The 26,055-nt window shown below is 47.9% G+C and overlaps 1 protein-coding gene across 3 annotated transcripts; it reads left to right on the top strand.

The window, feature by feature from the left end:
- Window positions 1-274: 274 nt before the first annotated feature.
- large2 (LARGE xylosyl- and glucuronyltransferase 2) lies at window positions 275-25,775 on the top strand. 3 transcript variants are annotated; one of them, XM_062561945.1, is made up of 16 exons: window positions 275-638; window positions 11,571-11,609; window positions 17,283-17,489; window positions 18,499-18,788; window positions 18,867-18,949; window positions 19,411-19,534; window positions 19,760-19,931; window positions 21,220-21,324; window positions 21,409-21,521; window positions 22,577-22,702; window positions 23,590-23,745; window positions 23,994-24,157; window positions 24,408-24,686; window positions 24,795-24,941; window positions 25,012-25,207; window positions 25,388-25,775. In XM_062561945.1, exons 3-16 carry the CDS (start codon window positions 17,390-17,392, stop codon window positions 25,583-25,585), a joined length of 2,253 nt encoding a protein of 750 aa, XP_062417929.1. In that variant the 5' UTR covers window positions 275-638; window positions 11,571-11,609; window positions 17,283-17,389; the 3' UTR covers window positions 25,586-25,775. The 3 variants fall into 3 exon arrangements, with proteins under 3 accessions (XP_062417929.1, XP_062417931.1, XP_062417930.1); XM_062561947.1 differs by lacking the exon at window positions 11,571-11,609; XM_062561946.1 differs by lacking the exon at window positions 275-638 and having other exon boundaries at window positions 10,069-11,609.
- Window positions 25,776-26,055: the final 280 nt, after the last annotated feature.

The following is a 26,055-nucleotide window of genomic DNA, read 5'->3' as shown; positions in this document are numbered from 1 at the left end:
TAATTACATTTAGGCTACATACGTTTTACTCTCTCTTCTCTTTTATTTATTCCATTACTGCTGTAGTTGTCTCACTGTCATCATAAAGGAACTTTCATGATTTCAAAGGACCTGAAGCTGAGGCTCCGCCTCCGTTACGGGATCTATCGCTGTGATTGGCTCCTAGTGGGAGGGGGGGAGAGGGAGAGAGGCACTGCGCTGCTATTGGTTCATCCCTGTCGGTGGGCGGGGCTTACTCTGTTGGAGGTGGTGGGGGGTGTTCCTGCTGCGCTCAGCCTCATTCTCCTCGATGAGCTCAGTGGAGACGCACACTCATTTTCCTCCGAGAAGACACCGGGCAAACCCCGCTACCTCAGCCCCGGCAGGGTGCACCGTCCCCGGGGGGAACTCCGCGCGCAGCCCCGGTCTCTCCCCTCCGGAGCTCCGCAGCCCGTCTCGCTCCTCCTGCGCCGCACTTCTCTCCTTCTGCTCGGGGAGGCGAGCGCTGTTTGGAGGACAGGGCTGTTAGTCTCGCGCACACGCACGCGTGCACACCTTGTGGATCGGAGGGCTCGTGCACTGGGTGGATTTGTGAATGGTTGTTCTGCACCTCTGTGGATTTAGACGCGGATCGATCCGTGGAGGAAGCCCACGAACAGGTGAGGGACGTTTACCGGGAACCAACTCTGCTTCTCACGGACTGTGCGTGCGTGTGGTCGCATGTGTGTGCGCGTGTGTGTGTGTGTGTGTCCGCTACATGTGACCAACTAGCCGCTGAGCCCCCTCACGCAGGAATACTTGTGTCACATTAGGATTTATGGAATTCCTCCATGAGGCCACGTTTAAGGTCGCGACCTACTTCCTCCTGGAAGCTGCTGTGCTTCCTAAAACAATATAAACGAGCAGGTAGATGTGTAAATATGGAATATAATGACACATGTATCTGATACCGAGTTATTCATTAGGATTTGAAGCCACTTTTAACACCCCGTTTATACTCTGAATAAATCACTGGAAACCAGGAACTAATGGTTGATGAACAAATCAATGTCAGGTCACATTTATTAATTTGAGGACGTGTGGTTTCTTTGGCTCCTGGTAGTCCATGTCTGAATGTGATCCTCAACGTGGTCCATGTCTGAATGTGATCCTCAACGTGGTCCATGTCTAAATGTGATCCTCAACGTGGTCCATGTCTAAATGTGGTCCATGTCTCCTCCAGCACTCAGTCTGTTTGTCTCCAGAACAACCAGAGTCCCCTCTCTCTCATTTTGCTCTGTGTTTGGGCTCCTCCACCCTTGGGAAATGATCCCGATATATGCTTCAGTCTCTTAAGCTCCACCCCGTTGGATGAAACATGGCGGTGTTTTCGTTTCATGGGGCTTTCTTTGACCTCACGTCTCCGACAGTTTGAAGTGATGTCGATACGATGATGTGAAATAGACATTAGAGATGAATTATGAGCCGTTAACTTCTTCATTAAAATGTCTTTCATGAGATTTATTAATCAAGACAGAAAGTAACAGGATGATTTTTAAGGTTTGTGGCGGTTTACTCTTGAAGACGATGTGCTTCACCTTCATCGATTTGGTTCAAATGTGAGCTCTGAAGTGTGTGTGTGTGTGTGTGGTTCATTCTGCAGAGTAACCCATGTGAGTAGGCCTCCCGATCAATGGTCACCTGGATCAGGCCGTGTGACCGTTACCGCGGGCAACGGCTGGTGGAGCTGGTTTATGTTAGGAAGGAGAATGAATCAAAAAGCAGCAGATCTCAGGTCTGTGTGGCATCATTAACATGAATCAGCTGGGAGGTGAAGACGCCGAGAGGCTCGGATGAACTAAGCTTCGGGGGGAAACATGATCATCGTTATGTCTCATATTATGTCTCCGTTTGGGAGGGCGTCTGTGATGCCTTTCTTCACCGTTTGGGCCAAGGTGAAGCGGGCTGTGAAATCATCATCATCTTCTTCATGAAGGAAGTCGGCATCGTGGTTTTAGGATGCAAATGTTAAACAAAAAGCTGAAATATGAATCACTTCCTGTGTTTGAGGAGTTTATGGAAGCTTTTTTGTCCAGGGAAGCGGACACATAAGTTGTGGTGTTCTTTAGTGAGACGTGTGATGTATCTTATGGAGCTTTATTTATTTACAAAATTTTATCAGAAATACAAAGATGCATTTAGCGTAATGAGCAAAAGTCAAGTTGGGCTGTTGGTAAAAAGTAATAAACGAGACCGTAATCTATGATAGTTTAAATCTTTAAAGGAGTTCAATGTATAATTCATCATTTTGATCCCACCATGTTTTAAGAAGTGATTCTCTTCTTGTTTCTTTTCCCTCCGACGACCTCCAGCAGGGTTTTAACTCCGTCTCGCTTTAACAGGCTTCCTGCTCTATTGTCGGCATCACAGCAAAGTGGACCTACCCATTAAAATATGGCTAATCAATATTTCAGAGCTGTATAATATTAATGTTACATGCTGTGCTGAGTGAGCCTTAGTGCACTCTTTAGCTCCGACGGGTTTATTCCACCTCTCTTCACCTCCAACCTTTTAACAGCATTTCACTTTTAGACTTCTTCTCACTCCTCTAATTACAGACTCAAAAGTTCTCTTTACCTCCCACAAACAAGCTCCAGCTCCAAGCCCAGATCCCCGACCTCCTGTCTCCGCTTCGCTTCTAATGTATAAAAACATCAACCTCTTAACTCTTTTGTTCATGACAAAATATCACCCTTTATTTCATATGACCCTGTTTTTAATCTCCAGGCAGCAGACGGATTGATAATAAACAGAATTAGGTGCTATTATCTGCTGATTATGCTCTCCTCCTCCTCCTCCTCCTCCTCCCTGCCTCCCCCTTCGTGCTAATGGTTTCTCCATTAAACCGACCTGATGGCAGTGTGGGTAATTACAGATTTATTTACGGCCGGTGGCCACACAATGAGAGATAAATAACGTGTATGACCAAGCAGAAAGGGTCACGTAGACTCACTGTGACTCCTCCCTGTAATCATCTCCGTAGCCAAAAGGTCCAGCGTCCTCCTGGACAGCCTCCTGTTCATGATGCTCCAACTCCAGGGAACTGACAACTAAATCAAGACAGAGAGAATCCAGTTCACATACCTTCATGTTTTTATCACGCAGCTGTTAACCACCAACAAGCCTCTTGTGTGGAGAGATGTTCCAGGACATCTTCTCCATGTGTGTGTGTGTGTGATGCAGCATGAACATTATGTCATCCTCCCAACTTTAAGCCTGGAACACAGCAAGCCGACGGTCGGTCCTCGTCTGCTTTGTAACGGCCGATTCGGTGCTTGTCGGTCAGTCGACATGCTGATCATTCTGATTGGCTGCCCAGCCAGTGAACCAGTGCACTAGAAGAAAAAAACCGGCAGGCGCAGAACGGACGTGCTACTTGGCCGTCGGGTGTTGAGAATCGGCTTGGTGTGACAGGGCGACTTTGGACCCAGACGCTGCCGGCGTTGGTCGGCGTGAGTCGATTCTGCAGGCTGCTCCCGTCGCCACTAGTTGGTCGGCATCGGCTTGGTGTGTTCCAGGCTTTAGTGTACAAGAAGAATCTCCATTAAAGTTTTGGAGGTCAACTGCACGTCCCAGAAACCTCAGACACAAAACCAAGGCTTTGTCTCTTTGTAGCTGCCGCGTTGCGGTTCTTTGTAGCCGCCGTGTTGCGTCTCTTTGTAGCAGGCGTGTTGCGTATCTTTGTAGCCAGCGTGTTGCGTATCTTTGAGGCCGGCGTGTTGCGTATCTTTGTAGCCGCCGTGTTGCGTCTCTTTGTAGCAGGCGTGTTGCGTATCTTTGTAGCCGCCGTGTTGCGTATCTTTGTAGCCGGCCTGTTGCGTATCTTTGTAGCCGGCCTGTTGCGTATCTTTGTAGCCGACGTGTTGCATCTCTTTGTAGCAGGCGTGTTGCGTATCTTTGTAGCCGGCCTGTTGCGTATCTTTGTAGCCGGCGTGTTGCGTATCTTTGTAGCCGGCGTGTTGCGTATCTTTGTAGCCGGCGTGTTGCGTATCTTTGTAGCCGGCGTGTTGCGTATCTTTGTAGCCGCTGTGTTGCGGTTCTTTTGTAACCGCCGTGTTGCGTATCTTTGTAGCCGCCGTGTTGCGTCTCTTTGTAGCCGCCGTGTTGCGGTTCTTTTGTAGCTTCCGTGTTGCGTCTCTTTGTAGCTGCCGTGTCGTGTCCCTGTTTGCGTGTCAGTAGCTGGTCTCGTCCTGATCGAGACCACAAAGACACCTGCTGGTGTGCTGCTGATAATCCCTCTGGAGCTCTGATTGATGACACGTCTCTTGGTTTCTGACATTTATGCTGAGGATTGAACAATGAGCTCGTTTATGTCCCCTTTTGATTAAAAACGTCCACTGATGGGAGTTTTACTGTCATTTTTTTTCAATGAGTTTGTGTAAAGAGCGTTTTTGTGTGTTTTTAGGACCAGATGGACCTTTGGGAGCACAATTTTTTTTTGGTAATATTCATTTTGTATGTATTTCCATATTTTCTGTCAAACAATAAGAGTTGCTTCATTACAGTCGTGCATTCAGATGTTCATATTTAATGTGTTCATGAGGAAACTCACAGGTCAACATCCAACTCAAAGAAACCACCAACAGGCGATAGGCCTCTGGACGTCTTTTGTTTTAAACAAGCTCCTCTGCGTACCTTCCTGTCATTGCTTCAGATCTTCATGTAGCCTTTCAGTATCTTTCGGGAAAGGTCTCTTGTAGCAGTTCTATGTCTCATTTTAACATCGTTGAACCAGTTTGTCTCGGTCTCTCGGTTGAATCCGAGCAACAGCAGCAGGATGAAGCCTGACCCTCCTCCTCCTCCTCCTGATCCCAAGCCCAGCCGCTGCCTTCAGCTCGGAGCTGCTGGTGGGAGGCCGGCTGTGATTTGACGCCTGTTATAGAGCATCCTGCTGTTCCCGGTTTCTGTGGAGCATGAAAGACTCGCTGTGTCTTTTTTGACTCACTAACGGGTTTGTCTCCTTGTAGAGACACAGAGAAACGTGTGGAATAAGACAGAAAAGGTGCACCAGAAGGAGGATGGAATAATAATGGATGTCTCTTCCTGGATGACATTGCTGCTTCTTGTTGTTTTCATGTGCGTATTGCATTAACTCTGAGGGCTCATGGTCCCTGAATAAACGGCTGCTGAATCGGGACAGAACCTCCAGTCCTTTGGTTGGTCCCTTGGTCGAGCTTCTGGAGTCTATCCTCCTGGGGGGACGAAGAGTTCTTCAAGAACTCAAGTCTTCAAGTCTCAGAACCATGACACAAAAAGCTCAAACTAGAAAACGCTGCAGTGGCGTTATGATGATGTCACAAACCAACACAAAGGGAGGCTGCCCTCGCTCCAAAAGTGACCTTCAATGGATAAACGATAACCGAATACGTCATGAATACTTTCTGGTGGATTAGAAAGAACTAGGGCTATCAATAGATTAAAAAAAATAACTAATCGCACATTTTGGAATTCAGCGCCTGTGTTTGAAGTGCCAACAATGTGCCACATTTAGCAGGACGTTTTCAAACGTATTTTAGGGACACAGTGGTGTCTTCTGCAGACTGTGTGCCGCACAGGGTGACGTTAGATGTTGAGATGGAAGTAGCAAAGCAGCTAGCTTAGCATAGAAGCTAGCTTAGCATGGCAGTTTACTTCCGGTCCCGGAACCGTTAAAATATTTTACTAATCTCATTAACATTAATCGCACACACAACTATACACCATTGCACTTTGTCATTCATTTTTACATCCCTGCTGCTTTTTATTTAATTTATAATATATAGTTCACACTTTACATTTATTTATATATATTTATGTTAATAGCTTGAGAAAGAACCCTTTAAAAACAAGAGGTTCAAAGCATCCCAGAAGACACAAATAAACACAAACGTTGACGTCTAATTAATAAAATATTGTCTGAGCTTTAACAAAACCGATGAACAGCTTCTGCACAAACAGCATGAAGCTGTTTGTGCAGAAGCTGGAGGAGGTGGAGGAGGAGGAGGAGGAGGCACGTCGATGATGCTGAGTCAGGGTGTAGAAGTGAAGGCGGAACAGAGGGAGAACTCAACTTTGATCTGTGGAGTCCCTTCAAAATGACTCCGTCTGCTGCTGTTTAGATCCTTACGATAATAACAAAGCCTCATGAGTTAAAGCTGCATTCTGTGTGGTGACCAACAGGGGGCGACTCCTCTGGTCCCATAGACGTCTATGAGGAAATGTTCATGGTCTCATACGCTGATTGACAGATCTCTGAAAGACCTTCATGCAGGAGATGCTTTAGGGCGGGGCTCACTGGATGAAGTGAAATTCACAGAGCACCTCCTGATGAGGTACTGAAGACCTTCATGTCACCTGCTTTGTTTACCCCTGACCTTCAGAATATTATCCACAAAAAGCCTCCACTTGAGTCCATTTTTAGCTGTGCACTTGAACGCACCGCGGGGATGTACGATAAGATCCACGCTGCTACTCAGAGCAGCGACCGAATCCACAAGTACTCTTCTGCTTTGTTTTTCAAGCTTTGAGTGGAACTCAGGTGTTCATACCTTCCACTCCTACTCACGATACTGTGCGAGTGGGTTTGTGTGTGTGTGTGTGTGTTACCATGTGGTTGTGAGTCGTGACTCTTCTTGGTTGTCTTCGTTGTGCCAGCGAAAGGTGTTGTAACCATTAAGTTAGCGGCGGAGAGAAGTTCATAAATATCGAATAACTCTGCACCCATTTATCCCAGCGCTCCTGAACTCACCACCACTGAGTGAGATGTGGGCGTGGCCTTCAGGAGAGTTTGTTACAGAGGAAGACGTCGCAAACAACCAATCGGAATTTAACCCAACAGGAGGAGAGCTGATAGCGTTAGCCTCCCCGCTAACTTCAACATGAATCCTAATAAATAATACACAACATTCTTTAATGCTTTATTTATTCTACACCAACACGCAAAAGAAGTACATTCATGAATAATAAAACCTTTTGACAGTTTTCAGATGCCAACAACAAAAGTTGTTTTTTAATCATGTAAAATAGTTACATTGGTTGATCCTTTTTTATCTCTAAATCTATTATGAAGTGGTTTTTGCATCTGTAAAGTGAGCTTACTGCTGCTACATGTACTCGGGTGGAGTAATGGAGCCACGTATCAAATGATAACCTCAATGCTCTCCAAAGCACTCTGTTTAATGAGAAAAAGACATTACAAAGGAAAACACCCTTGATGGATTAGAACAGTTAGTTTTCACTGAATGGAGCTTGAACACATCGTAACTGAAGTCGACCTCCATTAGCGTTAGCTTTTAGCTCTTGCTTAGCTAGTAAGGGAATCTGATCAATAAGCACTTTATGTCTGTTGTTGATCAGAAAGCGTTGGTTCAGTTGGTGACTCGTTAAGTTTATTCTTTCTTTCCATGTTTCCTGTTTCTTTCCATGTTTCCTGTTATGTGTCTCCTAAAAAGCTAAATGCTCCCCCCTCCCTCGTTATCCCCACTACACCCCCCCCCCCCTCACAACAAACCCTGAATCCAGAGTCCCTGAACTCCTCTTGCCCCCCCCCCCCCCCCCAACAGGTTCCTCTGCGGTTCCTCTGCTGTACTCAAAGCCACGATTCCACGACCTTCACTTTATATCACTCGACCTTATCTTCCTACAACGAGCAAACAAAGGCCTGAAAATGAAATCAAATCTGAAGCGTATTTACTTATTTAAGATGTTGACAAAAATAAAGTGATTATACTTTCTCCTTTCAAGACGCTAACGCCTGTATCTGGGAGTTACTAGTTTCTCGAGCCCCGTGCATCTTGTAACTATGTGGACCACAGGTTTTATCCAGATGTCAACCTCTGGTTCTTTAAAGTTAAGTAAGAGCTATGAGATATAGCTGCATTCTGTGTAGTGACCAGCAGGGGGCGACTCCTCTGCTCCCATAGACGTCTATGAGGAAATGACTCTACTTCTATGTAGTGACCAGCAGGGGGCGACTCCTCTGCTCCCATAGACGTCTATGAGGAAATGACTCTACTTCTGTGTAGTGACCAGCAGGGGGCGACTCCTCTGCTCCCATAGACGTCTATGAGGAAATGACTCTACTTCTGTGTAGTGACCAGCAGGGGGCGACTCCTCTGCTCCCATAGACGTCTATGAGGAAATGACTCTACTTCTGTGTAGTGACCAGCAGGGGGCGACTCCTCTGCTCCCATAGACGTCTATGAGGAAATTACTCTACTTCTCTCTTGATTTATTCCCTCAGTAAACATTGTAAACATGAGTTTATGGTCTCGGTCTCTAGTTTCAAGTCTTCTTCAATGCAGCATGATGTTCATTTAGTGAATGATGGTCCATTTAGAGTCAAACCTCCATCATGAGGACATTTTGCTCTAGGTGATCAAGAGAACATCTGGACAGAAGCTAGGTAGCCGCTCCTCTCCCCATGTCTCTTAACCCTTTGATCTCCCGTGGTTCTGTCCTCTGCGTCCTCTTTGTGTCCCGCTGCTTTGAAGAGTCTCACATCAAAGTGGTGAAGACCAGACTTCTTAAAGCTGCTGTTTGTGTTGCCGATGAAGTCTGTTGTTTCATTATTTCACACCCAGCTGTTGGCATGGCGATGGACGCTGCACAGTTTGGATGTGACGAATATTCAGATGTTCAGTGTGGAAATGGATTTAATTGGAGCTACATTGTGTAACTTTAAATGAGATATAAGAGTAATAAGATTCATCTACTGAATTGTTGTTCGTCCTTCATGTACTAAGATATGTTATGAATTGTGTCGTGTCTCTCGTGGTGGTGTTTGTCTCTTGTGTTGTGGTTATTCTGCTCCCTTGTTCCGCTCACTGTGAACACAAAGAGGACGGACACAGGGACACTGTCCTCTCAGAGACATGATGACACTTAGATTTCCCAGATATCTGTCATTACTGTCGTTGCTGCTGTGAGGAGGAGAAGAGCCAGATGATGATCTGACATGCATGTGAATGAATGTGACTCCTAGAAGACACAACGAGGGGGGCCGACTATCACCCAGGGTGGGGCTGCCCCCTCCCCCCCCTCCCCTGTCGTTTAATGGCTGCTGTTGTTTCACACTCTGATCCTATCTAGCCTTCAGAGAGCTGTTAGCACACAAACAGCTTAGACCTCCTGCAGCTCACACACACACACACACACACCTCCTCTGGGTGGATCAGGATTGGGGGGGGGGGGGGGGGGGGTGTATCCCTCTCCTGACTCTTCTGGATCGGCGTCACGTTGAGTTTCTGCTGGGCTGCAGAGACGAGCTGCCATCTGGACCCTGTGAAGACAAGCCTCTCTTTTAGTTCAGGTTCTGCTTCCCCCCCCCCCCCCCATTACCCCCCCACCCCAGAGTCTCACTACTCTGTAATGAGCTCCGCCTGCAGACTGTGACGGTTTTTACTCCACCAACAGTCAGTGGGGTGTTTATCTCAGCATCTTTTATCTTTAGCTTTTCTCCTTCAGCTCCTCTCAATCATCTCAATGACTCGTCACAAAGAAATCACATGACCAGAAGTACTTCATCATCACCGACCACGTGACCTGAAGTACTTCATCATCACCGACCACGTGACCAGAAGTACTTCATCATCACCGACCACGTGACCAGAAGTACTTCATCATCACCGACCACGTGACCAGAAGTACTTCATCATCACCGACCACGTGACCAGAAGTACTTCATCATCACCGACCACGTGACCAGAAGTACTTCATCATCACCGACCACGTGACCTGAAGTACTTCATCATCACCGACCACGTGACCAGAAGTACTTCATCATCACCGACCACGTGACCAGAAGTACTTCATCATCACTGACCACGTGACCAGAAGTACTTCATCATCACCGACCACGTGACCAGAAGTACTTCATCATCACCGACCACGTGACCAGAAGTACTTCATCATCACCGACCACGTGACCTGAAGTACTTCATCATCACCGACCACGTGACCAGAAGTACTTCATCATCACTGACCACGTGACCAGAAGTACTTCATCATCACTGACCACGTGACCAGAAGTACTTCATCATCACCGACCACGTGACCAGAAGTACTTCATCATCACCGACCACGTGACCTGAAGTACTTCATCATCACCGACCACGTGACCTGAAGTACTTCATCATCACCGACCACGTGACCTGAAGTACTTCATCATCACCGACCACGTGACCTGAAGTACTTCATCATCACCGACCACGTGACCAGAAGTACTTCATCATCATCATTTATTCCTTTCACATTACTAATAGAAAAATGAAAAAGAAAGAGATGAGCTTTGATTGATTAATTGATTGTTCTTCGTAAACTTCCTGAGGGAAGAGCTGGTCCTGTGCCTTGTAGTTCTGCGGGTCCTAGTGGACTTTGGTGGGTCTTAGTGGGGCCTGGTGGGTTTAGGTGGTCCTGGTGGGCTTTGCTGGGTTCTGGTGGGCGTTAGTAGGTTCTGGTGGTCCTGTTGGGGTTTGGTGGGTTTTGGTGGTCCTAATGTCTCTGGTGGGCTTTGGTGGGTTCTGGTGGTTCTTGATGGGCCTTGATGGGTCCTGGTGGGTTCTGGTGGTCTTGGCGCACAGTGCTTTCAGTGTTTCAGGGCAGGTTGTCTCCAGGGTGTGAAGGGACCCCCTTCAGGAGCCAATGGTCCTCTCTGTAGACCTGATGGTTTGTTGTAGTCTATGGTCCTCTTTCGTGGTCCAGACCCCAGACCGCATGATGGCAGGGTACGTGGACACATCTACTCGCACCAAGAGTTACTCCTGAGCTCATTTTTAAACTCTTTTTAAATCACTATTAGTTTCAAAATAAAGGTCCGTTGGTTCTAGATAACTATGTAAGAGCCGTACTGAAGGACAGAAAGAAACGTGACAAAACATTTAATTCTCACTCTAAACTCATTAAATTATAGTTTAAGTGATTAGCATATTTCCCAGGAGGCTTTGCGTTTAGGAAACCTTTCAGCCTCTCTTTTTGACGCATGCAAGTAGCCGCTAACGTTGCAGTGAAATCCAGAGAGGTTAGCAGGCGTCTGAAAATAGCTCCATGTTATGAAACGCTGTTTGGGGGGAGGGGGGGTGGAATATGAAGGTCTATCGTATTTTTTAAAATCTCTGAAACAGGATTATTGTGTCTGTTTATGAAGCACATTTTAGTTTTCAGATATTCTAGGAATCGAAAGACTCATCAGTTCTTGTTGCACCTCGTTGAGTTGATGGAAATTCATTTTTACGTGATGGCGATGTATTAAAAAACAAAACACTTACATTTAAAAAAACATAACTTTAATAAGTATTTTTTATGTAACGTACATTGTGAACACTTCTTGTGTTGTGTTTCTATACATCGTTGCTGTTAGCATCCTGAGACGAGATGTGTCAGGAGTCAAAGGTCACAAGTCATAAAAAAGTAATTTGAATTTAAAAAATGAACGCGTGAACTCTGTCTGAGACTGCTTGATTGACAGGTGAACAACAAAAAGAGCAGGTTGAAGAATGAATGTGTAGTCATGACAGGGCAGAGCAGTTTGATTGACAGCTCGCTCCTCTGATTTCTGTCTTCATGTCCGTCCTCAGGCTGGATCTCCTTCTCTGGGATTTACACCTGAGGGTCTGGTGAGTAACACACACACACACACACACACACACACACAGAGAGCACTGATTGGACGACTAAACAACGCTGGAGGTCATGTGACTGTTCTTAATGAGCCGGGGATCCCAGCAGGGGGGGGGAGGAAGAGAAGCCGGAATCTTTCAGTTTCCTTGCTGATGAAGTTATTATTATAGATAATATAGATTTGGGGATTTAGAGGAGAAATTCATCCAAATATTGTTTATATAGATATATTCTCTGTGCTCTGATTTATGGTCACATGACAGTTGGTCTCAGATGAATCAATCATGACGTCAGCTCGGAATTTAATGTTTTTTTATCCGAATCTGATAAAACGCTAATGGTTGATTTGTGGATAGATTTAAAATAAGAGATGTGTAGGAACACATGATGTGTTTAAGGACCGTGGGAACGAGGGTAGGAGGTGCACCAGTTAACGCCTCCTAGGTCCTCTCCCTCTGTGGAGCCGTAGGCCTTGACCTCTGACCCCGTAACGAGGAGGCAGGTGTGAAGTCACATGATCTTCTCACACCAGCTCAGAGTAAACATCGGAAGGTGTTGTTGACCTCGGTGTGGTTTCCTCTCCGAGGAGAACTGAAGCTTCAAACCCTTTACTTCTACTAGAGCCTCACTGGAGCTGCTGCCCTTTGGTGCAAAGCCTCATGGGAAATGTGGTTTTATCCTTGTTAAACACACCCTAGTCTTTCCGTGTATTTCCACGTACGTTCCATGTGCTTCGTGAGAGAAAATGTTTCCTTCTTCAGCAGAAGGAAGACGTTCAAAAAAAAGTTTCAGCAACACAAATATATGATTTCACTTTTAAAAAGGCTCAGTAATTTTATTCAACTAAAGGGAAGATTTTGTTGGGACTATTTTCCGCGGCGGATGGATCCCTCTGGCCTCTTGTGAGTAGTTGTGATTGATTTTTAGTGGAGCTTTGATGCAAACAAAATACTCAACAACGAGTATTCCCAACAAATTCTCTTTGTCTAAATGACAAACCAAAGATGTTTGGAACCAAAGTGAAGATACACAGAGCTCTCTAGATGACTTTAACCTTTGGGACAGATGTTCGGACAGAAGGGAGCCAGATGTTGGTGGACTGAAGGGAGCCAGATGTTGGTGGACTGAAGGGAGCCAGATGTTGGTGGACTGATGGGAGCCAGATGTTGGTGGACTGATGGGAGCCAGATGTTGGTGGACTGAAGGGAGCCAGATGTTGGTTGACTGATGGGAGCCAGATGTTGGTTGACTGAAGGGAGCCAGATGTTGGGGGAGTGATGGGAGCCAGATGTTGGTTGACTGATGGGAGCCAGACGTTGGTGGACTGAAGGGAGCCAGATGTTGGTTGACTGATGGGAGCCAGATGTTGTTGGACATCTGGCGGTGAAGAGCTGGAACGTAGCGTCATCGGATCCATCGACTCTGTGAAGCTGCAGAAGAACCTCCACCTGAGCTCATTCTCCACCGATCCTGCTGGGTCGGCACAAGCTTGAAGAGAGGACCTTGGTCCTAGTGCCCCCTCCTTATTTCCTTGCTCCACTGATCTCTGTCCTCAGAGAAGCATCCGTCAGCAGAGCTCCGTCAGCATGAGGCGTGCTCCGCCCGGTGTAGGGGGGGGGGGGGGGGGGGGGGGGGGGGCGTTATGTATTAAACCAGGTGATTCATCTGGAGCAGGTCTCATTCAGGTCGTAGACTTTAAAGGCTTCCGTTGGTTCGTTGATGTACGGAAACTTAAATCCATACATCACGACCCCCAGCTGATCAATGTTCTCCTCAGACCTTCAACACTCCACACTAAGCTCCTCTGTGGTTCCCATCGCATGTAAGGTGACCCCTCCCCCCTCTGCTCCTCACCCCGTGTCGGAACTCGTTCCACCTTAAATAAGGCCTGGAGGGGGAGGGGCAGGGGGGGAGCTGAAATCAGAGCCGGAGCCAGAGGTGGAGGCAATTTTCTTCATGTTTGTGCACCACGAGGTGGAGGAGAAACGGGAGGAGGAATGTGAAGGAGGAGGAAGGTAAGAGAAGTGGGAGGAGGAGCATTAAGAGGCAACAAGAGATTTGGGACATACAAAACGAGCTCTGGAGCTTTATTGTTGTAGCTGAGGTCTAAAAAAGGAGGATCAGGAGAGGAGGAGGAGGAGGAGGAGAAGGAGGAGCTGAGCCTGAACTTGTTTATTACCTCCAGGGCAAAGGTTTCTGCTGCTGCTCACTTTGTGTACCAAAGGAGTTAAAGAATGGTAAAGAATCATAAACATCAACTTCCGCCTGCGTTGCTCGGGCTGCTGGGAAATGAAAAAAAGAAAAGGTTGACCCGGGTCACAAAGCCTCTAATCCCACCTCGGCTTAGTCTGATAAGTCACAAAGAGATACACGAGCTCAGCCCCCCCCTCAGGAACCCAATCCAGAACCACCAGCAGCAGTCTTCTGGGGAAACAAGTCTAAAACATTTAGTTTGCCTTGGAAAGGGTCTTTGTATCTACTGTACCTTAAAGCTATGCTTTTTATGATTAATTAATTATATACGTGTTAAAAATACTGTTAAACCAAAAAACATCAATTCAATCTAATAAACTCACAGCAGACACTTTGACACAATAAGGTCATTCAAGGTCACAATGTTGTAAAATCCCATATTGTCCCTGTATTTAAGAAGAGGACGTTGTCATGGTGACGTCTGCTTTGGTTTTTGAAGGCTCTAGTTGAACGTAACAGCCATCTTGTTTTTTGCAACCAGTGAACAGGAAGTGACCACATACGCCTGAGGAGGAAGTAAAGACTGTGAATGGATTAGAATATTCCAAAAAATAACGTAACCACTATTCCTTAATCTCTGTAGAGATCGTCACATGGTCACTATTTAAATATTGCTGCTTAAAGAAATTGTGGGAGGTGGTTCTTATGCTAAATGAGCTAAGTAAGGAAGCATTGAAGCTCCTGTCTTTAGCATTAGAGAACAGAACAGCTCTTATCATGACACCACTTGCACTACATCCTATGAAGAAAGAGCCTGTGAATCATTGTGTAGCCCCGCCTTAAAGCACCCCCTCTTCATGGTCTGTTTGACTCTACATGGACCATCATTCACTAAATGAACATCATGCTGCATTGAAGAAGACTTGAAACTAGAGACTGAGACCATAAACTCATGTTTACAATGTTTACTGAGGGAATAAATCAAGAGAAGTAGAGTCATTTCCTCATAGACGTCTATGGGAGCAGAGGAGTTGCCCCCTGCTGGTCACTACACAGAAGTAGAGTCATTTCCTCATAGACGTCTATGGGAGCAGAGGAGTCGCCCCCTGCTGGTCACTACACAGAATGCAGTCAGTCACTTGTAATGTCAGAGAGGAAGTGGAGTTGATTACTTCCTATCTCCCTTTTCTAATGCAGGAAGTGCCACCCCCTTCAGCACAGTCTTCTGTGAGATTAGCTCGGCGCTAAAAAGCCTCTCAGCCTGAATGGGGCCCGCGGCCCGGCACCCTGTCGCTCCCGTTGGTGGTCGGTTACGACACAGCGTCTGGCTGAGATCATGATCTTTTGCTCATTGATTTGATTGGGTTTGTGGGGTCACAAGGTTGAACTTTTGATTTGACTTATTATTTGTATTAAGGCTTTTTGTGCAGACCAAAGCGGCGTTGAGACCGTTGTTTTTTCCTCTCTGCTGCACAACTCTTCTTTTATTCTGCTTTTGCAGCTTCTGCACCTTTCTCCTTTATTCCTTATCGGCATCCCTCCTCTTGTCTTCACCTTCTTTGTTCTCTCATTTATCTTTGGGCCTCCTTCTGCATTGTTATCTCTCTTTCCAAGCTTCTCCTCATCTTTCCTCCTCTTTTAGCTCCCGTCTCAGCACCTTTCATTGCTCTTAACGACATGCAGTGCATGCATCAGCCTCGCTAATTAACTTATAAATCATCTCTGAGCTCTCGGAACCTTCAACCCTCCAGCAGAGTGTTTTTCCTCCTCTCACTTCGACCCACGTTCAGCCACTTCTCTAATGCTGTGATGTCATCATCTGCTCTTTTATTTATTCATTCACTTAAGGTCAAATCAGATCATGTGGGTTTCATATAAAAAAAAAAATATATATATATTATATATTACACACACTCACAGGCCACTTGATCAGGTCCACCTTGCTAGTAGAAGGTTGGACCCCTTTCCTCTCCAGAACCTTAATTGTTGGAGTTATACTTTTGGAAACATTCCTCACAGATGTTGGTCCATATTGACATGACAGCATCACCCAGTTGCTGCACATCTGTCGGCTGCCGGTCTATGATGACTCTCCCGTTCCAACACATCCCAAAGGAGCTCTGCTGGGTTGAGATGTGGTGACTGAGAGGCCTGAATAACACGGGTAGATGAAATCCAGCATTCTGATAGAGAGCGAGTCATGGGGTGTATATTATTGAACGATAATGTACAGTACCTGTTTACATTGACCAGAGTGTTCCATATCACTGCACACTCAAAATAACAGTTAACAGTTTTTTGAGCGACCGTTAGTTTTCAGTTTTTATCTCTGTGGCAATCGACGAAAAAAGACCAGAAACACCACAAATGATCGTTTTGGGGCAACCAGATGTCGTGAGCAACGTGAATGTATGAGATGGTGCAAGATCTTGCAAGGAGACGAAATGCTGTTTACATGCATGGGACTATTTTTCTATACTGAAATGAGACAAACAACGTTTGGTGGCTACAACTGTTTTGTACTGAAAGGCAGCTATTTACTTACTTACTATTTATAAATTCACTGGTAACCAAATTATAAAAGCATTAAGGTACTCAAGGCTTTTCATAAAGGGATGGACATGGTCAGCAATAATACTCTGGTAGGCTGCATCATTTAAACTTTGCTCAGTGGGTACTTAGGGGCCCAAAGTGACCCAAGTATGAGCCAGAACAGCAAAGAGTCGTGATCTATCAAGTGTTTTGCTCTCAGTCAGGGAGGAACAAGCAGCTTGATGTTGGGATGGAGGGTTTGACCAGGTCCTGGACCCCATCCATTCACAGCATGCTACGTGAGAACCAGTGCTTTGAACTGGATGAGGCAGCCCCTGGTAGATAGAGAAGAGGAGGGGACCCAGGACGGAGCCCTGAGGAACTCCAGTAGTAAGAGAACAAGGTTCAGACGCCGATACTCTCCAAGTTACCCGGTAGGTGCGTCCATCAAGGTAGGATGAGAGAAGAGAGAGAGCAGAACCTGAGACACCAAGTTCCTGAAGGGAGAAGATGAGGATCTGGTGGTTCACTGTGTCAAATGCTGCAGAAAGGTCCAGAAGGATGAGGACTGAGGAGAGAGAGGCTCTAGCAGCGTGGAGATGCTCTGAGACAGCGAGGAGAGCAGTCTCTGTGGAATGCCCCCCCCCCCCCCCCCCTCCCCCTTGAAGCCTGACTGGTGGGGGTCAAGTTGGATAAAGATGCAGGATCAATAGTTTCGGACAGAAAGGGAAGAAGAGAGACCGGTCTGTAGTTGTTTTCTTCAGAAGGGTTGAGGGGGGGTTTCTTCTGGAGAGGATTAACTAGACCCCCCCCCCCTCTCTTGTGGTTCAAGCGACCTATTTAGTCTCTTTGAAGAACAAATCAGGTCATTGATCCAAGTTGATTGGCATATTCATAAGCTGTGTCTGCAGTGTAACTTGACTCGTGTGTTTTTCTCCCTTCAGAGAAAACGATGCTGCAGGACCCCGACAAGGGACTGAGCTGAACCCCCCTCCCTTCCCTCTACCCCTCCCTCCCCCCCCCCCCCCCGGACCCATCAGCCCCCCCAATCATGAACCTGCTCTGCCGCGGCCGCCTGAAGCTGCTGGTCGCCTCCCTCACGGCCGTGGTGCTGCTCACCTGGCTCTACCTGCTGGCTGGGAACCTGGAGAGTGAGTACAGGAGGGGCACCCAGCTCGCTGGAGGTCCATTGAAGGCCGGAGGCTCGTTAACGCTTATCAAAGCTGGTGGTCTTCAGGACAACTGTCGGTACTGAAGGCCCAGAGCTGTGGTTCTGGGTCAGAGTCCATGAGAGCAGAGAACGTGATCATCACAGAGAGGGTTTCTCTTCTGGCCGCTCGGGTCGGTTTCCCTTCGATCCGACTATTATCTTTAATTATTAAACACAGGGACGACGTCCCACGGAAGTCAGCACTTTCTGTTTGGATCTCAGCCGTAGGGGTCTGTTTCCTGGAAGAGCTTTTATCAGGCGCACACACACACACACACACTTTGAAACCAGAGCAGGAAAATATATCTCCACTCTGAGCAGCAGCACGGCGCTTCAGAAATAACCAGTCCGTCTGTCTCTGTGTCTCTCTCCTGTCTCTCTGTCCCACCACTTCAGATTACTGTTTTGGCGTCCCACTGAGCCTCCTTCCTCCTCCTCTAGTCGCCGTTGCCTCCTTTCGCCCTCAAATTAGGGTGTAAACATTCCCAGCATGCCTCACTTCAGCTGCTGCTCTGCTACAGTCAGAGAAGAAGAAGAGGTAGTGACGGGAAGCTAGGAGAAAGGAGGAGAAGAATCAGTGGGAGAGAGGGACTACTTTCTGGGGCGGCTGAGCATTTTGTTGGTCCCGGCAGATTTAAATCAACTCGATAAAACTCCTCCATTGTGGTTTAAAAATGAGGAGGCACAGTATTTTCTGTTGGTCACACAACAACAACAACAACACAGCACATTCAGGGAAGGATCTCTGTCCTCCAGCGTGACGCCTCGGTGGTGCATTCAGGGGACCAGAGGCTGCGTTGTGAAAGTCAGCTTTCATTCAACTAGTCGCAGCTTTTTGTGACTCAAAGAGCCCAGTTTTGTCCGTCTGATGTCATCATGCTGTAGTGATGAGGGGATGAATAAAGTCATCTAGTCGGTATCAGTGAGCCCGAGTGTTCGATCCCCCGCAGACGGACGCTCCCTCCTGCTGGCCCCCTGCCTGGCCGGGACCCCCCCGGCCCAGATGCTGGAGCGGGCCGTGCTGGAGTCCAGGGTTCGAGAGGTGGAGGAGGAGAACCGGAGGATCCGGCTGCAGCTCAGCCAATCGCAGGGGCCAGCCGGCCAGCCGCCGGATGGTAACTATGGCAACCAGCAGTGGGGGGCCTCGGCGGACACGGGGCCGGAGGACGGGGACAACACGGCGGAGGAGAGGAACAACCACACCGAGTGTCCTCGCTCGCCCTCCGTGCAGAAGTGTGAGGTCAGCAACTTTCTCCGTGCCGTCTCCATGACGACGCCGTGGTATTCGATGATTCACTGTCCTCTCTTGTCTCCTCAGCTCCTCCACGTGGCTTGTGTTTGTGCCGGTCACAACGCCAGCAGAGACGTGGTGACGCTGGTGAAGTCCGTCCTCTTCCACAGGTGAGACCTCGAAATAAAACCTGATTATATTAATTCATTCAGTTTGATGAGGTCCCTCCAAACTTCTTTTCTTTTCTTCTTTGACATAAATATTGTTTTTCACAGACACTCAATTTTTATAAATGTAAGACTTTAATCTCTTGATTTTGTGAATATTACTCTGATCTCCATTTTCACGCTGAAGATCCATCAGTCATATTCGTGATGATTGCTTTGAGCTCTGAGGATTTACACGATTTGTTCCTTTTTATAGATGCTCCTAGAGAATTGACGTCTTTTGACCTCTTTCATTTGATTGGTTTCAGAGTGGATGGAGTTTTGTTTTTAACGTTATTTCAGTTGTGAATGAACGTGTTAGTGCTTCGCTGGTAGCTCAGCTGGTTTAAGGTGGGACCAGACCATGAATTTGCCCACCAGATGAACAGGAGGTAGAAACGTGGCGTTTTCTTTCCTTTCCTCAGGAGGAATCCTCTGCACTTTCACTTCATCACAGACACGGTGGCTCATCGCATCCTGAGCACCTTGTTTCAGTCCTGGATGGTTCCGTCTGTGCAAGTCAGCTTCTACGATGCAGACGAACTCAAGGTACGCCAAACGGGCTTCTACTCGCCGTGCTGTAGACGTGGGACCTGAGGGTGGAGGAGAAGGGGATGGAGGTGGGACCCGAGGGTGGAGGAGAAGGGGATGGAGGTGGGACCCGAGGGTGGAGGAGAAGGGGATGGAGGTGGGACCCGAGGGTGGAGGAGAAGGGGATGGAGGTGGGACCCGAGGGTGGAGGAGAAGTGGGACCTGAGGTGTTTGTGCTCTCAGTCCGAGGTGTCGTGGATCCCTAACAAACACTACTCTGGTATCTACGGCCTGATGAAGCTCACGTTGACCAAAGCTCTGCCAGCCGACCTCTCCAAGGTCATCGTCCTGGACACGGACATCACCTTCGCCACGGACATTGCCGAGCTGTGGGGCATCTTCAGGAAGTTCACTGGTGAGACCTTCGGTCACTGCTAATTTATTATCAAACGTGGGTTTTATTAAGGCCAATAGTGGGGGGGTGATATTTATATTAGGGCTGTCAAATGATTAAAAATTTTAATCAAATTAATCAGAATTTTCAGTGGATTAATCATGATTAATCACCTGAATCCTAACAATTTTTTCTTTCTGAAATGCATAATAAAAATAAATAACAGGACACAGATACATAATTATCATTATTATTATCATAATTATTATTTTTTACATAAATACATGTTATTGATATTTGATTTTTTAATTCATTCCAGAAAATAATCAAATCAATGTTATTTGATAAGTTACAGACTGATTTCCCTGCATGGCTCTAGAAGGGTCTCGAGCCTCTGCAGTTTATCCCACTCTGCTGTGAGTTTGTGCTCCTGCGATGACCAGACATGACCAGACATGTCAACCCTCCCGATGTTTCAAAGCCCCCCCCGAAAATCTCCCGGACCGACCTTTCTCCCGATTTCCACCCGAACAACAATATTGCTGCACCACCCGTCACTGGGCGCGCCGTTTCAGACCGAACAATAATAAAGGTTACACCTTAAAGTCAAGCGCGGCGATTAGAACGACTGGCGCTGCACAGAAATCCGCTACCACCCCCATTTCAGTGTGAAATATCCCCATACCTGGGAGGAATTAGATCGCATTGGCTTCTCTTCCTCCGCATGTTTCAGAACAGTATTACGGGTCTCTCCGATGGTCCTCTACCTCAGCGCTGCTCTTTATTTATTTTTCTTAGCAAAGCTCTGCTGGGCGGAGCTTTTCTTCTTCTCTGTTCGGCTGCGCGAGAACCGGGGGGAGGGGGAGGGGGGGGGGGGGGGGTGCGGGTCTCTGGCGCAAACGACTTGCTGAACCTGACGGCCTGACGTATGCCTGCAGGTGGCAGTAATGTGTTGTATAAGATGAAGTGCATTCCCTAGAGGAAGAGGCACTTTACTGACCTGAATAATTTGTCACACTGCGCATGCGTGAAATGCGTCAAAAAAATTGACGTAATTAACAACAAACAGCTAATTAACGCCGTTAACGCGCTATTTTTGACAGCCCTAATTTATATTCATTCAAGTTACTTCTGACTTTGTTGAATGTATTTTGGTATAAATTAATACATCAAAGCCATTAATGCAACAAATAAGTACATCTTGAAGTAATGAATTAGTTCTTTCATTGTGATATTTTTCTATTCGTATTTCTTACTATAAGTTTAATTCCGTGTAAGTTGTTACTTTATAAAAGGTTGTGATTGACAGACAAGCAGGTGATCGGCCTGGTGGAGAACCAGAGCGACTGGTACCTGGGGAACCTGTGGAAGAACCACAAGCCCTGGCCCGCGCTGGGCCGCGGCTTCAACACAGGTAAGGGCCGCCTCACGCCCCCCCCCCCGTCCCCTGACCCGAGACTCCAGCTGAAGGATCCGTGTGTGCCCCCCCCCCCCCCAGGTGTCATCCTGCTCTACCTGGAGCGGCTGCGGCGGATCGGATGGGAGCAGATGTGGAGGCTGACGGCTGAGAGGGAGCTGATGAGCATGCTCAGTACGTCGCTGGCTGACCAGGTGAGCTTCAACCACCCCCCCCCCCCCCTCAGGCCTTTCAGGGACTGCTGGAGAGTCGGTGAGGGCTTGCTTTGGTATGATTCAGAGATAAACTGTCACCATGACAACGTCACCAAATACAACGTACACTTGAGGGTATTCATTCCATACTTTTTACTCCCTGATTTGAAATTTCACATGACGGTCTGAACTCATTACGTCCCCTCGCCTTCACTGGTCATCCCGTTTAACATTGCAATGCATTGTGGGTAATTCCCCTTGACTTACCAAAAGAGTTCATGGATGTCTCAAAATGTCTGAGAGACTCAAACCCTGATGTGACCCAGCTGAACCATGATGGAGTTAGAGGGAGTCCTTAATGGACCTTTTATGTAAGCCTGCATTAAGGAAGAGGGAATTACCCACAATTCACAGCAGAGATTATATTCTATTACATAACCTTAAAATATATAGTGAATAATATATATATTATGATTTGATTAAAATGTTCTATCTATACAATATATAAACCGTTTTATTGAAGGTGTTTTTGTAAAACGTATAAAACAACTTGAGGTCGTCACGGTAACGTGGGATGACACACCGCTCTCCCATTGGTATTTGCACCATTTCTTGACAGCAATAAATGTTTAATTTAAGGTTTCTAGGTATGAATGAACCGAGCCGGTGGGATTGTGTGCTGATGTGAGTCCTGAAATAAAACCAGGATGTAACAACACAAAATGTGAAGAAACAATAAGACTTATGTCGTCACGGATACATTTCTACACTAGTCTGATAAATCCTTAATAATCAATAAGACCCGTTCACAAGGCTCTGACTTAATAATGAATAAAATGGAGATTATGAGATTAACATCTTTACATTTTGCACAGTCACGCTGTCCGGGTAACCGCTCCGGTTGCCAGGGGAACCGGTGAAGAGACCATGACTCTGCTCTTTCTAATGATGGATGTGACGTGCATGAGTCACAGTCAAGCCCCCCCCCCCCCCCCACTCCCCCACATACCCCCCAGCAGGGCTGCTATCAGAACCGGTCTGTGGTCTTTGTGCAGGACATCTTCAACGCCTTCATCAAGCAGAACCCCGTCCTGGTGCACCAGCTGCCCTGCTTCTGGAACGTCCAGCTGTCGGACCACACGCGCTCCGAGCAGTGCTACACCGAGGTGTCCGACCTCAAGGTACGTCTCACCTTCACGTGTGTACATGTGTGTGTACAATGGAATCGTTCTGTCAGTGGCTTCATCCCCTCGGTTTTACCTCCTTCACCCAGTAAAGAGTTGGAGAGCTTTTTCAAATTGTACTGGTTAATTTAGTTAATGTGTGATAAAGGTGGCTGACAACTGCAGAAAGATCAAAAGTAACAAAGATGACAAAGTGAAATAATGAGGAACACCAGCTGTGTGTCGCCTCATTGCAGCAACACAAAGGCTTGTTTCCTCTGTGGACTCCATCCGGGACACAGAGAGAGGCTCCCTGAGTAGCTGCAGGTACAAAGAAGGAAGTCCTAAAGAGTCTTAAACCCTGCAAAGACACGCCCCCAAAGACACGCCCCCAAAGGCACCCCCCCAAAGACACGCCCCCAAAGGCACGCCCCCAAAACCACCGGTATAAACTTGAACAACGCACTCGGTTTGGCCTTTTAACGGCTTTTTACAGACACTATTTTCTTTCTCAAAAAAGGTTATTCATTGATGTAAAGAGAAATCACACAAACACAACCCCCACCCCCAGTTTACAGTGGTAGCAGGAAATATAGATTAAGGCAAATATTTTTAAATCTCATTGTGCCAATTTAAAAATGACTTTTCGGCATCACCGTCCTTTTATTAACTTTCGTGTTTGTGTATAAAAAAGGATATTTATTAATGAATATTATCAAACTTGTGCGCGTGTGTGTGGGGGGGGGGGGGGGCGCCGCCGTTTAACCAGTTTCACACGTTCTCTGCTGCCTACGATCTAAAGAGGACTCCTGCCCCTTTAATTAAAGCGCTAGCTACGCCGTGCGTGGCATCAGACAGCATCACGGCCCCCGCAGGCACCGAAGTAACCTGGCTGGTGGTTTCAGGTGATCCACTGGAACTCCCCGAAGAAGCTCCGCGTGAAGAACAAGCACGTGGAGTTCTTCAGGAACCTCTACTTGACCTTCCTGGAGTACGACGGGAACCTGCTGAGACGAGAGCTGTTCGGCTGCCCAAGTCAGGCCAACCCAGAGAGCGTGCAGGTGGGAGACGCGCGCACAACACACACACACACACACACACACACACACACACACACACACTAACCGAAGGGAAAGTGGAGTATGCAGATGGTTGTGGTCGCCATCGTAGCACGCACAAATCTGGCTCTTCTTCTTCTAAGAGTCACCATCAAAATACAATAAAATAATAAAAGACACAGGAGTTGACTTCTTTGTAAAGACGCGGACCCCCTCACCCCCCCCCCCCCCCCCCACCATCTGTCCCTCAGCTGCAGGCCGCCCTGGAGGAGCTGGACGAGGACGACCAGTGCTACGACTTCCGGCGGGAGCGTCTCACCGTCCACCGCGTGCACCTCTACTTCCTGCAGTACGAGTACACGGCTGCCGAGGACGGAACCGACGTCACGCTGGTGGCCCAGCTCTCCATGGACAGGTACCCGGGAGTGAAGTTCAGTTCTTAACCCTTTCTCCTCCGGTCTAACAGCTATTTAAGGGATCTTGTGGTGAGATATCTTTGGAATGTAGGAGGTTTCAAGTCCCTCTGACCCCGAAGGACGATTTGAGGGGGTCGGGTTTCTCATCACATGACTCTTGATGATTTTTTACGATCTCCTTGGGACTCAATGGTGAAATGAGTGTGGCGGAGATTCTCCATCACTGTCTATCTCCTTCTCCACCCGCAGGCTGCAGATGCTGGAGGCCATCTGTAAGCACTGGGAGGGCCCCATCAGCCTGGCGCTCTACATGTCCGACGCCGAGGCGCAGCAGTTCCTCCGCTACGCCCAGGCCTCCGAGGTCCTCAAGAACCGCAAGAACGTGGGCTACCACGTGGTCTACAAGGAGGGCCAGTTCTACCCAGTCAACCTGGTGAGGAACGTGGCTCTGAAGAACGCCAACACGCCCTACGTCTTCCTGACTGACGTTGACTTTCTGCCCATGTACGGCCTCTACGATTACCTCAGGTACGACGTTGTGATGTCACACCTGTGCCTCACCACTGTCTAACTAGCGTCTTGTCTCTCACCGGTGTCTCACCTTTCTCTCCCCTGTGTCCTGCTGTCTCCCTGTAGGAGGACCGTGGTCCAGCTGGACATGGCTCACTCAAAGAAGGCTCTGGTGGTCCCGGCCTTCGAGACGCTTCGCTACCGCCTGTCCTTCCCCAAATCCAAAGCCGAGCTGCTCTCCATGCTGGACATGGGGACTCTGTACACCTTCAGGTACCTGAGCGCGACGGATCAAGGCAGGGGGGCGATATCCACATTTACTCTTTTCCACCGGTCTCTTCAGGTATCACGTGTGGCCTAAAGGTCACGCCCCTACCGACTATGCCAAATGGAGAACGGCCACCACGCCCTACCGGGTGGAGTGGGAGGCGGACTTCGAGCCCTACGTGGTGGTGAGGCGGGACTGTCCCGAGTACGACCAGCGCTTCGTGGGCTTCGGCTGGAACAAGGTGTCTCACGTCCTGGAGCTGGATGCACAGGTGAGTCCGGTGGGCGGGGCTTCGCGATGACAGGATTCAGTATGAAGTTATTGATGGTTACATTTCATTCAGCTTCAGTAACCTTTTGGCCATGTGGGCCTCGATATCCCACTGCGAGTCTCTGTTACCGAAGCGATGACATCATGTCTCTCCCCCACCCCCCCTTTGCCCCCACTTCAGGAGTTTGACCTCACGGTCCTCCCCAACGCCTTCATGGTCCACATGCCCCACGCTCCCAGCTTCGACATCTCCAAGTTCCGCTCCAGCTCCGGCTACCGCAACTGCCTGAACACCCTGAAGGACGAGTTCCACCAGGACCTGTCCAGGAAGTACGGCTCAGCCGCCCTCAAGTATCTCACGGCCCAGAGGACCGCGTGAGGACCCGGGTACGAGGAGGGGCGGGGCCAGTGAACCTTCACGGACCCTTCATTTTTGACTTTTCACGGGGAACCTGTGGATTAATCCTCCCGTCTACTGGGAGGACGAGGACAAGGACGAGGACATCTCGAACGCAAGAGGGCGAAGATGCTGCCGGGATTACCAGGGGCGGGACAAGAGGGGCGGGTCAAGAGGGGCGGGTCAAGAGGGGCGGGACAAGAGGGGCGGGACAAGAGGGGCGGGATTACGCGACTAGCTTTATAGGCCAGGGGAAACAAACCACCATATTCTTACAAGCTTGTTCTGACAATCAGGGCTTTTTCTTCCAGGGGGGGGGCGTGCGCGTGTGTGTGCGCGTGTGTGTGTGTGTGCGTGCGTGCTTCATAACATATGTTCTTCTATCAAGGGACATTAATATGCGATATGTTGATTACTGATTAAACTCACACCTGACAGGCAGTTAATATTAA

Source organism: Pungitius pungitius, chromosome 4, assembly GCF_949316345.1.
Source record: "Pungitius pungitius chromosome 4, fPunPun2.1, whole genome shotgun sequence".
NCBI lineage: Eukaryota > Metazoa > Chordata > Actinopteri > Perciformes > Gasterosteidae > Pungitius > Pungitius pungitius.
The sequence above is the reverse complement of the archived record's forward strand: the minus strand, read 5'-3'. Positions and strand labels throughout refer to the sequence as shown.

Excerpts from the sequence above, each read along its gene's own strand:
- large2 (XM_062561947.1), top strand. The coding sequence starts at position 17,390 with ATGAACCTGCTCTGCCGCGGCCGCCTGAAGCTGCTGGTCGCCTCCCTC. Across the intron at positions 19,932-21,219 it reads CATCTTCAGGAAGTTCACTG|ACAAGCAGGTGATCGGCCTG; the intron begins GTGAGACCTTCG and ends TGTGATTGACAG. Across the intron at positions 22,703-23,589 it reads CCGAGGTGTCCGACCTCAAG|GTGATCCACTGGAACTCCCC; the intron begins GTACGTCTCACC and ends TGGTGGTTTCAG.